The sequence below is a fragment of the Capra hircus genome (genome assembly GCF_001704415.2).
Source record: "Capra hircus breed San Clemente chromosome X unlocalized genomic scaffold, ASM170441v1, whole genome shotgun sequence".
Taxonomy (NCBI): Eukaryota; Metazoa; Chordata; class Mammalia; order Artiodactyla; family Bovidae; genus Capra; species Capra hircus.
In genome coordinates this window covers 61,323,652-61,337,944 of record NW_017189516.1, presented here as the reverse complement: position 1 = coordinate 61,337,944, position 14,293 = coordinate 61,323,652, and the positions used below count along the sequence as shown (strand labels likewise).

Below are 14,293 nucleotides of genomic sequence, written 5' to 3'. Positions count from 1 at the left end.
GAGAACCAGCAAGGACCTGCTGTCCAGCATAGGGAACTCTGCTCAATGTCGTGTGGCAGCCTGGATGAGAGAGAATAGATACATGTATATGTATCGCTGAATCCCTTTTCTCTGCACCTGAAAGTATCACAACACTATTAGTTGGCTGTGAAAGTGAAAAACACTGTTGTTTCTGACTCTTCGCGACCCCATATTCCATGGGATTCTCCAGGCCAGAATACTGGAGTGGGGAGCCTTTCCCTTCTCCAGGGGATCCTCCTGACCTAGTATTCAAACCCAGGTCTCCTGCATTGCAGGCGGATTGTTTACCAGCTGAGCCACCAAGGAAGCCCAAGAATACTGGAGCGGGTAGCCTATCTCTTCCCCAGTGGATCTTCCTGACCCAGGGATCGAACTAGCGTCTCCTGCGTTGCAGGCGGATTCTTTACCAGATGAAGCTGCCTGGTTACTGCTGCTGCTGCTGCTAAGTCGCTTCAGTCGTGTCCGACTCTGTGCAACCCCATAGACGGCACCCCACCAGGCTCCCCCATCCCTCGGATTCTCCAGGCAAGAATACTGGAGTGGGTTGCCATTTCCTTCTCCAATGCATGAAAGTGAAATGTGAAAGGGAAGTCCCTCAGTCGTGTCCGACTCTTCGTGACTCTGTGGACTGCAGCCTACCAGGCTCCTACGTCCCATGGGATTTTCCAGGCGAGAGTACTGGAGTGGGGTGCCATTGCCAAGTTGCCTATACTCTAATATAAAATAAAAAGTGAAAAAACAAAGAATGTCTAGTAATAACTTATAACCTTTAGAAAAATATTAGGAAAATATTAGGAATCTAATATTTTCTGGACATACACAAAGCTGTGTAATCCTCTTGCTTTTTGATGGAGTCTAAAATAAATGTTATGTATTCACATTCCTCTTTGAATACTGACTTTGAAAAATAGACCAATAATTTTCTTTTTTTTTTTTTTTTTGGCTTCTTTCCACTGTCTGAAAGAAATGATGCAATAAAAATGTCACACGGCTCGGAAAATGGCATAGCTTATCATTGATGAGAGCAGTGCATTTAGGATCCGGCCCAATTACACAATAGAAATTTCTGTTGATCTTACTGCTTACAAAAGGATGTTTTTCACCTTTGTTTTCTCACTGCTGGTGGACATGGCTTAGGAATACGGGCACCAAAGAATTCTTCCAGGAGTGGCCCCGACCTCTGCCTGTCCAAGTGGAGTGGAGAGTCTCTTTCCTTAAGTCTTGATTGCAACTCAAGCGTTCAGTCCAGAGCCCTTGGTCTTTCATAAAGCGTGGTCACTTCAAGAGGATTCCAACACCACTCTCAACACGGAGGATGCCTCTCAGAAACGAAGCCACTCTGCATGTCTGTGACATCTGTCTCTGATCCTTACTATCTTAACAGCCACACAAGAGCCAGCCTTCCTGCCCCAAAAGCCCCCCAGCTGCCTTGGGAAGCTGTTCCTTGCGGGGCTGGCTCACTCTCCCTGGCAGCATCACCCCTAATACGTCCACACAGCTTATCCCTTGTTCCTTCTGAAACTGTGCTCTCTAGGAGCCCAGGGGAGACCTCTGAGGGGGCGTGTTAATCCAGACGGGAAGGGGGTTAGCACCCCTGGGACAGCCCGCAGTCCGTACATAGGGCACAGATGCTTTCAGATACAATGGATCCTGGAACAGCATGGGTTTGAAATCCACTCATCTGTGGATTTTTTTTTTTTTCAAAATACTGCAGTATTATGGAATGGCCGGTTGCTTGAAGGCAGAGATGCAGAACGCCAGAGACAGGCAGAAACCGTGGAGGCAGAGGTTGGCTAAACTCACGTGCAGTTTCTCCACTGCTTAGAGGTTCAGCGCCCGAACCCCTGTGCTGTTCAGGGTCCACTGCAAATGCTCCTGAAGGTGAAATGCCCACAAACCTGGGTATACAGACCTCAGGGGATCGGGGAGGATGAGCCCCTTCCATCCACAGCTCTTTGCATTCTTTACCCAGGTTCCTGAGATCACCACCTACATAAGCCAGCTGCACAGAAGGTCTTGTTTGAGGTGTTCTATTTGGGGGGAACCCAGGATAAAGGAATGAGCAACCCACTCCAGGATTCAGGATTCTTGCCTGGACAATCACACGGACAGAAGACCTGGCAGGCGGCTGTAGTCCACAGGGTCACAAAGAGTCAAACACGACCGAGTGACTAACACACACACACACACACACACACACACACACACACAGAAAGACTGTTTCGTTCCCTTCTTCCCTCTCTCCTTGCTTCCCTTTTTCTTCTCTCCCCCTCTCTGTGTGTTTCTCTGTCTAATCTATTATATAATCTATCATTTGATCTAGTCCATCATCTACCATCAAGCATAAAGAGATATGATGACTTCTAAAGACTCATTTTCAAGGAATATTTCTCTTTTAATGGCTACTTTGTCTGAATCTGGCTTCCCTGGTGTCTCAGTGGTAAAAAATATATATATATATCTTCCTATAGTGTAGGAGACATGGGTTGGATCCCAAGGTGGGGAAGATCCCCTGGAGAAGGGAACGGCAGCCCACTCCAGTATTCTCGCCTGGAGAATCCCACGGACACAGGAGCCTAGCAGGCTACAGTTCATGGGGTCGCAAAGAGTCGGACAGGACTGAGCGACTGAGTGACTTTCACTTTCACACTTACCGGAATCAGTAACAGCAAATGATTTTCTATTCAATGATTCTTCTTTTGCTTGCTACAGCTTATTGCAGACTTAAGTGTCGTGGACTGAATGTGTACCCCCAGATTCTTATCTCTGTGAATCAGGAGGAGGGTCCCCATCAGAACCTGACCAGGCTGGTCCTCTGAGAAGTAAACTCTTACTGCTTACAAGCTGCCCATTGCATGAGACTGTGCTCTGGCAGCCTGAGCCGTGACCCCAGAGTTCTCTGTCTTTGAAGAAAGATGACACGGTGGTCGTAAGAGGAAAATCTGAGTAAGTTCAGGAACAGACAGTACACGACATAGCCGCTTCAAACACGTCTGATTAGAGACAGTCCATGCGTTGTTGTTGAAAGAGATGACACAATCAAGCTGGATGATCTAAAGTGCAATCCTGGGCTTCCCCGGTGGTCCGGTGGATAAAAAGCCGCCTGCCAATGCAGGGGACACGTGCTCCCATCCCTGGTCCTGGAAGATCCCATACACCAAGGGGCACATAAGCCCGGGAGCCACAACTCCTGAATCTCACGCACTCGAGAACCTGTGCTTGGCAACAAGAGAAGCCACCTCCAGGAGAAGGCTGCACACCACAACGAGTAGCCCCCGCTCGCCGCAACTAGAGAAGCTCCGTCCAGCAACAGAGACCCAGGCACGGCCCACAAGAAAGAACTCAACTGAAATTTTAAAAAGTGCCCTCTGCTCCTCACCCCACCTGGAAGTCTGATCACCGGCCTGCGTGAGGTATGAACAAACTCTTCCCGTCTCCTTGCTGATGTATGGCAAAACCAATACAATATTGTAAAGTAGTTAACCTCCAATTAAAATAAATAAATTTATATTTTTAAAAACCCCAACGCTGCGTTTGCACTGTTGTTTTTGCAACAATAGTGTGTTGTGACTTGCCTCGGCTGCTGCCTTTTCCAGTCTTCCGTCTTCATGAGATAACTTTTCGTCCTTGATTCTCCTTCCGATGACGAGCTGCCTGTTAACATTTCGTATAAACGCGGCCCCTCAGCCAAGGCCAGCTCCCGTTAGATCATCCTTGGCATCTTCCTCTGTTGAATGTTATGTCTCCAAGCTGCAAAGAACGGCGTCCAGTTCCATAGGATGAGCACGCGTTCCTGGCTATGTGTTGGCCTGAGCCTTGTCACTTCCACTTAAGAGTGATTCAACAGGCAGCTCTGGTACATGACGTCATTGAGCGGAAGCCATGTCCAAACGCCGGCCAGCAAGCCTCCTGGGAAAGAGATGGATGGAAAAAAGACTCTAGATTTGGAAATGGTTCTGCTGCACAAGCTGTTGCATCAAACCACTTATTCAGCCTACACCTGAGAATCTTTGAAAGAGATTCACTCGGGTGGGCCTCGGAAGGTTATAATCAGCTGTGGGCCGCGGTGTGTAACACTCTCTCTCAATTGGTGTGGACAGACACTACGCAGAAGAAACGCCAGAGGCTGGCACAGTTTCAGCATAAGTGAGTTGACGTGTTTATGCAATTCACTGGATAATATGATGCAACAGATGATTTCCAAATCCTGACTTTTAAACTCTCTCCATATGTGTGGGCAGTTAGGTACGTCCAATATTTCAAGTAACCCTTCACTGACTCTTCTAGTAAAGCAAAACGTCATTCTGTGAAGTAATTATCCATCTCTCTCTCTCTCCCGATAAACTTTGGTTTTGTTCCCCTGTATTTAATTTTCTCGAGGAAGAGCCTCTTCAAAAATTAGCTTGATTATATTAAGCTCACAATTACGTCCCGTGTTGGAACGATCACAGCTTTCGTTCTTCTGTGTATGGGAAACAGGCGAAAATCTTTGCTTGTGTGAAGAACTGTAATTTGAAAGATGATTATATTGATGAAAGATGATTATATTAGATCAGTCATCTGAGTAAGGCAGCTTGCAGATCCCACCTTGCAAGCCCGCGCTATGGGCCCGCTGTCACACGTCCAGCTGGAACACGTGCACGTGGGTTTGTTTACATTTGCACACGATGTTATCTGTGAAAATATCCTTGGTGATTGGCGATGATCTCATAAATGCTTAGGACTTTTCCGCACAGAGTATAATACTGTCGTTGGAGTTAGACGCATGGAGATATTGCCAAACAGCATGGGTTTACAGGCCCTGTCGGCTGGTCACCAGTGTGCAGAACTCACATCCTTGGTTTATTCAAACCCAAAGAGGGGAAGACGCCTGAACTGGCCAGCTGGCACAAATTATACTTGGAGCAACGTTTCTCTGCTGCTCATCCAAACAAAATAGGCTCCCAGCTCATGCGTTCTTTGTTTTACTGCGTCCAAGATCTAGGCTAGTATCGGGCTCACTGGAGAACCCCCTTCATGGTTGTCTGGAGATTTGTACGTCGCTGAATTTTTCATTCTGTTGTGTTCCGAAATCTCTTGAGGACTCTGCCCGAAGTTGTTCTCTTGAGCTGGATATTTCACTCTCCTTGTTTAGGATTTAAATCCTGTAGTTTCATTGGGGGTTCACAGCTTCTCTAAGACTTTTGGCACTGATTTCAAAGAGCGTAAAATCAGTTGGTTTTCAAACACAGGCATTTGCTGTTGTTATGCCGTCAGTAAGTGGTGCCCGACTCTTTGCAACCCCATGGACTTGCAGCACGCCAGGCTCCTCCGTCCTTCACCATCTCCTGGAGCTTGCTCAGATTCGTGTCCATTGAGTTGATGATGCTATCTGACCATCTCTTCCTCTGTCGTCCCCTTCTTCTCTCGCCTTCAATTTTCCCCAGCATCAGGGTCTTTTCCAATAAATCATTTCTTCCCATCAGGTGACCAAAGGGTTGGAGTTTCAGCTTCAGCATCAGTACTTCCAATGAATATTCAGGACTGATGTCCTTTAGGTTGAACTGGCTCGATCTCCTTGCAGTCCAAGGGACTCTCGAGAGTCTCCTCCAACACCACAGTTGAAAAGCGTCAATTCTTCGGCGCTCAGCTTTCTTCACAGTCCCACTCTCTCATCCATACACGAGCACTGGAAAAACCATAGCCTTGACTAGACGGACCTTTGTTGGCAAAGTAATGTCTCTGCTTTTCGGTATGCTGTCTAGGTTGGTCGTAACTCTCCTTCCAAGGAGTAAGCGTGTTTTAATAGATACATATATATATTCTGTCTAAGCCTTCCCTATCGATTGACATCTATGTCTGTATGCGTGGATCTCTGCTCAAAGAAATACTTAAAACCAAATACTGCGTCACCTGTTTTTAAATACCTGCAAATGGCTTTATTGAAAGTGTAACTTAATTACATTGTGTTCAGTGAATATCCTGGTAAGGCTCAGTTCAGTGGCATGGATTGAGCCTAGGATCACCAGATATAGCCTTGACACACTTACACTACATGGCTTTTATACTGTCTGCATTTTGTGCAAATGTGGACTTGCCAAAGTTATTTTTAAAAAAACCCACCTCTCTCCCCTGCTTCACTCTTTCGCGGACTTGCCATCACATATAGGGCGAACCTCAGGGGGCTTTGGTCTTTCCTCGTGGCTCAGATGGTGAAGAATGTGCCTACAATGCAGGATACCTGGGTTCAATCCCTGGGTTGGCAAGATCCCCTGGAGAAGAATAGCTACCCGCAGTGTTCTTGCCTGGAGAATTCCATGGACAGAGGAGCCTGGTGGGCTGCAGTCCAGAGGGTTGCAGAGAGTGGGACACGCCTGAGCCACTAAGACTTCACATCAGGCATGTTGGTGTTGAGTGAGTCTTGAGAATCAGGAAAGCCTGTTGTGTGGTTTCACTTCTGTACCAGCCTTGTTCCCATCTTGCCCCCCTTCCTATTGTGTCTCATATCAGTTTCGCCCAAAGAATCCCACGTGCTAGATGGAAATACCATCCACCAGAAGGCTCCTGGGACATGCTAATCAGGTTGTTTCCTGTCTGCGGAATCCTATTCTTATTCTTTTCTCGGCGAGACCTTACGAAACACAGACACCCAATCCCCTGACCCTGTCTAGGAGCCTCTGAGCCAAGCCACTCTCCCGGAATATCTCATTCATTGACACGTCAGTGTGTCTGTTTCTCCCTATTAACAGCAGTTCAGGGCAGGGCCAGAATCTCAGGTGGATGTACACCTTGGGGTCTGTACCTGCAGTTCTTGTTGTTGTTCAGTTGCTCAGCTGTGTTGAACTCTTGTGACCCCGTGGACCAGTCTCCTCTGTCCATGGGATTTCCCAGGCAAGAATCCTGGAGTGGGTTGATGTTTTCTCCTTCATGGAATCTTCCCCGCCCAGGGGTTGAACCTGCGTCTCCTGTGCTCGCTGGCAGGTTCTTTACCGCCGAGGCTGCTTTTCCACTGGTTTTGTGTCAAAATCAGCTGAGCGATATGATTGATCGCATGTCCCAGCTGCCAACCGTAGAAACTGGAAGAAAACAGACATTGCTATGGTGTTGACCTCTCACGTGGAAGTTTGCCTGCCATGAAATAAGGCCCAAATAGATCGTAATCACGTTAGAGTTGTCATACTTTAATTTCAATTAACATCATATATTGCACTGTTACGCAGATGAACAGTAATGAAATCCAAAAAAGGTACATGCTTTATTATAGCTTCAGGTTTTTTAAAATACAAATATATATAAACTTATAACTATACCCAGTGGGAGGGCTCTTGTGTGAGTTATGGGTCTTATCAGCAACTGGCCAGTAGTGTGACCCGAGGGACCCACAGAACAGTCTCCACAAAGAATCCGTTTTCCCTGTGTAATGGGATCCCACCAACAGCTCTGATGCTTTCCAAGTACATACCTGGCCTCTTATAAAAGTCATCTAGCCATCGTGACCTTATCAAACACAGAGTTAGAAGCTGAACTCGTGGGGTGCCGTTCAGGACTTTTGGACGCAAGAATTTTTCATTTGTTTTTCAAAGAACTCTGGACTAAGTTGATAAACTGGCATATTACAGGAAGGCTTAAAGTGCAGACCTGTGAGACCACAGGTGCTGGGGGTGCACTGGAAGACCCCCTCCGTCCTGAGCACGCAGGGTACAAGACGGGTGGATGGCGGTCCTTGTGGTTGGCGGCCAGCATAGCACAGCAACTTGCCCGCACTCCTTTGGGTGGTCGTGGAGACGGCTCTCTGCAACCCTATGCCTCCTTCATATACAGCATGGAAAACCACCACCTTCAGACCTGCCTCTGATTTTACCTGCAGCAGAGAAAGAGTAAGGGAGTTGTCTAAGGCAGGCATTCCCAGAAAATTTCTGGGAGTGGGAAAAAAAAAACTTACTATGTTGTATATAAAGCACAGAATAATACAGAAAAGAGACAGATTCAAGGATATTCATGGTATTAGAATTTCGTTTTTTTTTAATTGCATAACTATCCCTTCCCCAGTTCTTCCCCCCTAGTAACCATAATCTTATGACAAAGTACTGACCAGAGTTCCCTGTGCTGTCCAGCAGGTGCTTGTTGGTTCTCCATGTTAAATACAGCAGTGTGTCCATGTCCATCCCAGGCTCCCTGACTATCCCTTCCCCCATCCTCCCCTCTGGAAACCATAAGGTTATTACAGAGTATTGAGAAGAGTTCCCTGTGCTGTCGAGCAGGTCCTTGCTGGCTCTCCATGTTAAATACAGCAGTGTGTCCATGTCCATCTCAAATTCCCTGTCTCTCCCCGCTCCTGTTTTCCTAGTAAGTATAAAGTTCATTCTCTATGTCTGAGTCTATTTCTGTTTCATAAATAAGTTCACTTTTGTCATTTCTTTCTAGATTGCTCAGATAACGGATGTCGTATATTTCACCTTCTCTGTCTAAACTGTTTCAATCAGTATGACAGTTTCTAGCTCCATCCATGTTGCTGCAAGTGGCATCATTTCCTTCTTTTTGATGGCTCAGTAACATTCCCTTGTGGATATATGTCATCTTCTTTTTCCAATCCTCTGTCAATGACCATTTAGGTTACATCCATGTCCTGGCTGTTGTGAATAGTTCTGTGTGAACATTGAGATGCGTGTATGTTTTTGAATCATGTTTCCCCCCACCTCCCCCGGCCCCCACCTGGATATATGCCCAGGAGTGGGATTGGAAGACTATAGTCAATCATGGGGTGTTGATTACGAAAAAAAAAAAAAGTTTCAGAAATCTCCTTGGAGGGTCACAGTGGAAAAAAAGCCTTTTCTTTGCTGGATGATATATAGCAGGGTGGGGGAAGGCGTGATGGCAGAGGAGGGGAGGTAGAGGCAGACGGCCACCTGCTGGGAGCAATTAGACTGATGGAGAAGCCAGAGAGAGGGCAGTGTGCCTGCTGGTCTCTTAGGATGAGCCAGTGGAGCGTGCATTTCTGAACTAAGGTAGACGAAGACACTTTGTGTTTCTCTCGTTGCCTCCATGTGTAGCTGCTTAAGGACCTTTTCCCAACCCTTGAAGACATCTTGACCATGTTGCAAACTACCCACACATTTGCCGTTATGGAAACAAGTCCTCATTTTTTGTGATGAAGTCCCGTTTGTCCCATATGGCCAGGTCCCGCCTGCTTTCGTGTTTGGGTGCGTCCCTGATGGCAGGGGAAGCAGAGGGAAGGGTGTGGAATTTCACTGTCCGCTCTGCCTACATCTTTCCCCACTCGGCCTTTTGCAGGTGGGGAGCAGGGAAGAGAAAAAGCATTGTATTTATTTATTCAGTGCTTTTGGTTTGGATACAGACATGTAACTCTGCATTAAATAAAGTATTAGTTATGGGGGGGGGGAAACTCTGCCATTTCGATATATAAAATTCTTTGTTCTCTCTTTTTTGATTTAGGCCAACTGACCTCACTATGAATCTTCAAGTCCGGTGTTTAGGAACCTTCGTTTTGTTACCCAGAAGTGTTTCAGCCCATGGTGGGGTGGGGTGGGGCGGGGGGCAGCTATAGATTCTACATTACTGTACTAAAAGTGTTCAACTAGAGCCCAGCCAAGTAAACTTCTTTTAAAAATGAGTCGGTCTGACACACGTATGCATGCTAAGTCGCTTCAGTCGCGTCTGCCTCTGTGCGGCCCCATGGACTGTAGCACACCAGGCTCCTCTGTCCACGGGATTCTCTAGGCAAGAGTACTGGAGTGGGTTGCCATTTCCTTCTGACACATAGGGTATGTCTTCCTTGGGCAAAATAAAAGAGTTCTCTGTTGTGTCGTGCAAAGGAAGTTAGGGCACCATTCTAAAGTAGCCCACCCTGCTCTACCGGGCGTGCAGAAGGTCGGGTTTGGAGTCTCCGATCTTGGAACTGCGGTTCCATATGCTGTCCCTTCTCACCATCCCTTCACTGTGCGCCCAGCTCCTCTCAGCTGGACTCCCAGGTCTCTTCTGAGACCTCCACCCCAGCAGTACCCAATGTGACCCTCTGGTGTGTTAGACAAAGCTTGCCTTGACAACAACCCGCCCTCTCTGAGCCACCACTTACCTGCCTTTTGCCAAGCAGCCTTTAAGCTTCTTCACAGAGGGTGTTTGTATTTACTCCCAGCTTCTTCCAAAAAGCCACTGTGTTCCCAGGCTGACAGCAGTACCTCTGAGAGGCCCCAGATGGGTGCCTCCGATTGCAGATGGAGGACAGCTGAGCTCTGTTGTAGGCATGCAGTCAGGGAGGGGACTGGACACGGCCCCCCTGGGGGTGCTCACATCCCACCCCAGACTGGAGCTCTTCCTTTGTGGGAGCACTTGCTCCCAGAGGCACCATTTGGGTCATCTTATGGCTCAGCTGGTAAAGAATCTACCTGCACTGGGGGAGGCCTGGGTCCCTGGGTTGGGAAGATCCCCTGGAGCAGGGAATAGCTACCCACTCCAGTATTCTGGCCTGGAGAATGCCATGGAATGTACAGTCCATGGGGTCGCACAGAGTCAGACACGATGGAGCAAATTTCATTTTCACTAATAACGTACATCTGAATCATATATCTAAACATTCTATTTTCTAATAACTTTTGGGAAAGAAAACATATTTGAAATTGCATTCCAAGCACAGGTTAGGATATAATGGAAAATCAACTTGGATAACCTACAGTTTAATTTCATGAGCCTATGAGTCTTATGTTTGACACTAGATTCTAAGGTACAATTTTAATAGAATAAAGGTGACATTGTTGTTGGAACAAAGGAAAAGGGCAAAGTAGAAATAACTAAAGATCCCCTGGAGAAGGGATAGGCTAACCACACTAGTATTCTTGGGCTTCCCTTGTGGCTCAGCTGGTAAAGAAACTGCGTGCAGTGCGGGAGACCTGGGTTCGATTCCTGGGTTGGGAAGATCCCTTGCAGAAGGGAAAGGCCACCTACTCCAGTATTCTGGCCTGGAGAATTCCATGGACTGTGTAGTCCACGGGGTCTCCAAGAGTCAGGCATGACTGAGAGACTTTCACTTTCAGGCCTTTCCCAGTGGGACCCAAATCCACAAAGGGAGCCTGTGAATCTCACTGGGAGAGGGTCTGGAGTAATAAGATGGCGCATGTATACCCTTTCTTTCTTCTCAGTGACTTGTTCCATAGCAAACTGTTTTGTATTTCTGCAAGTAAAGACAGCCTACAAAAAAAAAAAAATCTTGATTTTGAGGAGGTAGAAATGAATTGTTACGTATGGAAAAAAGAAAAAAGAAGACATTTTCTTTAGAGAAAAAGATATTTTGGTTCCAAATGAAAAGTGATTCTCCTTTTTCTAATGAAAAAGAAAAAAAAAATGTAGACACAACAAGCAAACGGCCACTGTCCACGTCACTCACCCTCGGGGAACACCTCCCAGGGCTGTGATCGTGGTGGACACACAGCCAAAAAGTTCTTTCTGATTACAGCGGGAGGGAGGGCGTATCGGACCCTCGGCATTCTCCTCAAGAGTCCTCACTAATCACATCCGGTTTCTCTAAGATCATGACGTGGGAGAGGCCACACTCGGACAGACCCAATCGACCACGTGGTGGACAAAATAGACTGGCTGCAGCTTGAACTCATTCTTAAATACACATGTTGAATTAGACAGGCGCTGCCTGTTGTTCTCATCACCAGCCTGCCAAGCTTGCCTGTTGATGGGGTATAGGGGTTATCTAAGTTTCACTGAAGTGTTTATTTCTTTAATGAGGGGTGTGTGTGTGTGTTTACTGTTATTCGATTATTTAAATCTCTCCAATGTCATGGCAGTGGGTATAGCCTTTGTTGGATGGCCTCACTGACTCGATAGACGAGTGGGTGAGCAAGGTCTGGGGGTTGGTGATGGACAGGGAAGCCTGGCGGTGCTGCAGTTGGTGGGGTCGCAAAGAGTCAGGACACGACTGAGCGAGTGACCTGGACTGACTGCCTCTGTATCGAAAATCGTTCCCACTGGCAGATGGTCTGCTAATTACTGGGTCATCTTCCAGGGGCACTGTTCAAAGAGGTATACATCTCCATTTGAAGGGAAAAAAGAAACCTCTTCAGGGTCTCTCCATCAGAGACGAAGAAAACAAGAAATATAAAGTAAAAAAACAAAACCAAACAAACCAAAAAACGAGATGTAAACGCCTGCTGAGGCTTTGTCCTTTTCCTCTTTTGCAGGTCCTCTGGCTCCGACAGGGTCTTCCTCCCCTCAACTCTCCGGACAATTTCATATTCTGGGCACCTCCTCTTTGGACAAGGGCGTCTTGTGTCTTCCAGTCCAGCTGGAGAGCCTGGCAGGCAAACAGCACAGACCGTTCAGTCCCAGAGCGGCTTTACGTACGCACGGCCGAAGCCAAGGCCGAAGCGTGTTCGTCGTCCCGGACGTGCTGGTCCACAGGCAGCCTGGCGAGTTCAGACGCGACGACTAGGTACACGAAAGGTAGGATGGGGACACGTGTTTCCCATCAGTACGTCCGCCCCTGCTCACACCGCTACCTCTCCATTCCACCATCCAGATGGATGTTGCCTGGGATGATCTGCCTTTCGTCCAGCTGGAGCTCTCCCAGCAGGCCAGCGGTGGCGTCACCCACCCGGGTGGTCCCGCTGGGTCTCAGCTGGGGCTGGGGCCACTGCCAATCTTGAAACAGACCCTCTGCGCCAACTGCCAGGCTCCCCAGGCGGCCTCCCCGGACTGGCACAACCCGCCCTCCTCCCCTGCCCCTCCAATTGCAGAATAAACTCCTAAACTCTGCTGTGATGGCTGGCCAGAGATTTTTCAGTAGCCGTGATGCCCTGAGCAATGGCCCGTCTTCACAAGAGGTCTTTGAGACTGTAGTTAGAGGTGCCAGAGAGATGCCCCTTTCAGTGGCCACGTAGACCAAGGCCACACAGAAGACGCTGATTTGAGCTGTATTGTGGGGACTGGAAACAACTTGGAGTAGAAAAGGGTGGGTGCTGAGGCTGAGTGAGTTGGAAATAACAGGTGGGTTCCGATACCTGCACTGGGGAAGATCCCCTGGAGAAGGGATAGGCTACCCAGGCCAGTATTCTTGGGCTTCCCTGTTGGCTCAGCTGGTAAAGAATCTGCCTGCAATGTGGCAGACGTGGGTTCGATTCCTGGGTTGGGGAGATTCCCCTGGAGAAGGGAAAGGCTACCCACTGCAGTATTCTGGCATGGAGAATTCCACGGGTTGTATAGTCCATGGGATTGCAAAGAGTTGAACACGACTGAGCGACTTTCTCTTTCACTTTCAGCTTCTGTCCAGGAGGCAAGAGCTGTGCCAGACACAGGGCTGTCTTCTGGGCCTCGATGCTCAGATAAGAGGAGCCCTGGAGGTCTGCTTTTTTTAAAAAAAATTTTTTTGGCTGCACCATGTACCATATGGGATCTCAATTCCTTGACCACGGCTCGAACTCGCGTCCCCTGCATTGGAAGCAGTCTCAACCACTGGACGGCCAGGTAATGCCCCCAGAAACCCCCAGGGCTGCTTTTACAAAAACTGAGCACTCATCCAGCCTCCGTTGCCCAAAGTAGAGAAAACAAAAGTCTCATCTAAAGCCTGACCCACACTCAGTAGCCTCTCCTTTCCCAGCCTGTTTATGAAAGTGAAAGTCACTCAGTTGTGTCCGACTCTTTGCGACCCCATGGACTATACAGTTCATGGAATTCTCCAGGCCAGAATACTGGAGTGGGTAGCCTTTGCCTTCTCCAGGGGATCTTCCCAACCCAGGGATCGAACCCAGGTCTCCCACATTTCAAGCAGATTCTTTATCAGCTGAGCCACAAGGGAAGCCCAAGAATGTCAGCATGGGTAGCCTATCCCTTCTCCAGCGGTTCTTTAGTTATGTTTAATTTGCCCTTTTCCTTTGTTCCAACAACAGGGTCACCTTTATTGTATTAAAATTGTACCTTAGAATTTAGCGTCAAACATAAGACTCATAGGATCATGAAATTAAATCATAGGTTATCCAAGTTGGTTTTCCATTATATCTTAACCTGTCCTTGAAATGCAATTTTAAATAAGTTTCCCTTCCCAAAAGTTATTAGAAAACTTAACATTTACCGATCCTGATGGTAGGTAACTTATTAGCGAAGGTGATAGTTGCTCCATCGTGTCTGACTCTTTGCGACCCCATGGACTATACAGTCCATGGAATTCTCCAGGCCAGAATACTGAAGTGGATAGCTGTTCCATTCTTCAAGGGATCTTCCCAACCCAGGGAGTGAACCCAGGTCTCCCGCGTTGCAGGCGGATTCTTTACCAGCT

The 14,293-nt window shown here is 47.7% G+C and overlaps 1 protein-coding gene across 4 annotated transcripts in view; it reads left to right on the top strand.

Annotated features, from left to right (window-relative positions):
* LOC108634329 overlaps positions 1 to 13,604 on the top strand; it is a 279,731-nt gene extending 266,127 nt beyond the window's left edge. For 2 of the 4 annotated variants that reach the window (XR_001917548.1, XR_001917546.1), the window contains 2 exons: positions 12,204 to 12,465; positions 13,292 to 13,604. Coding sequence is in view for 1 of the 4 variants with exons in the window: in XM_018043753.1 (XP_017899242.1) it covers positions 12,204 to 12,668 (465 nt within the window). In the remaining 3 variants the exon portion in view is untranslated. Of the gene's footprint in view, positions 1 to 12,203; positions 12,764 to 13,291 lie in introns of those variants that run through there. The other 2 variants (XR_001917547.1, XM_018043753.1) reach the window with 2 other exon arrangements.
* The last annotated feature ends 689 nt before the right edge of the window (positions 13,605 to 14,293 follow it).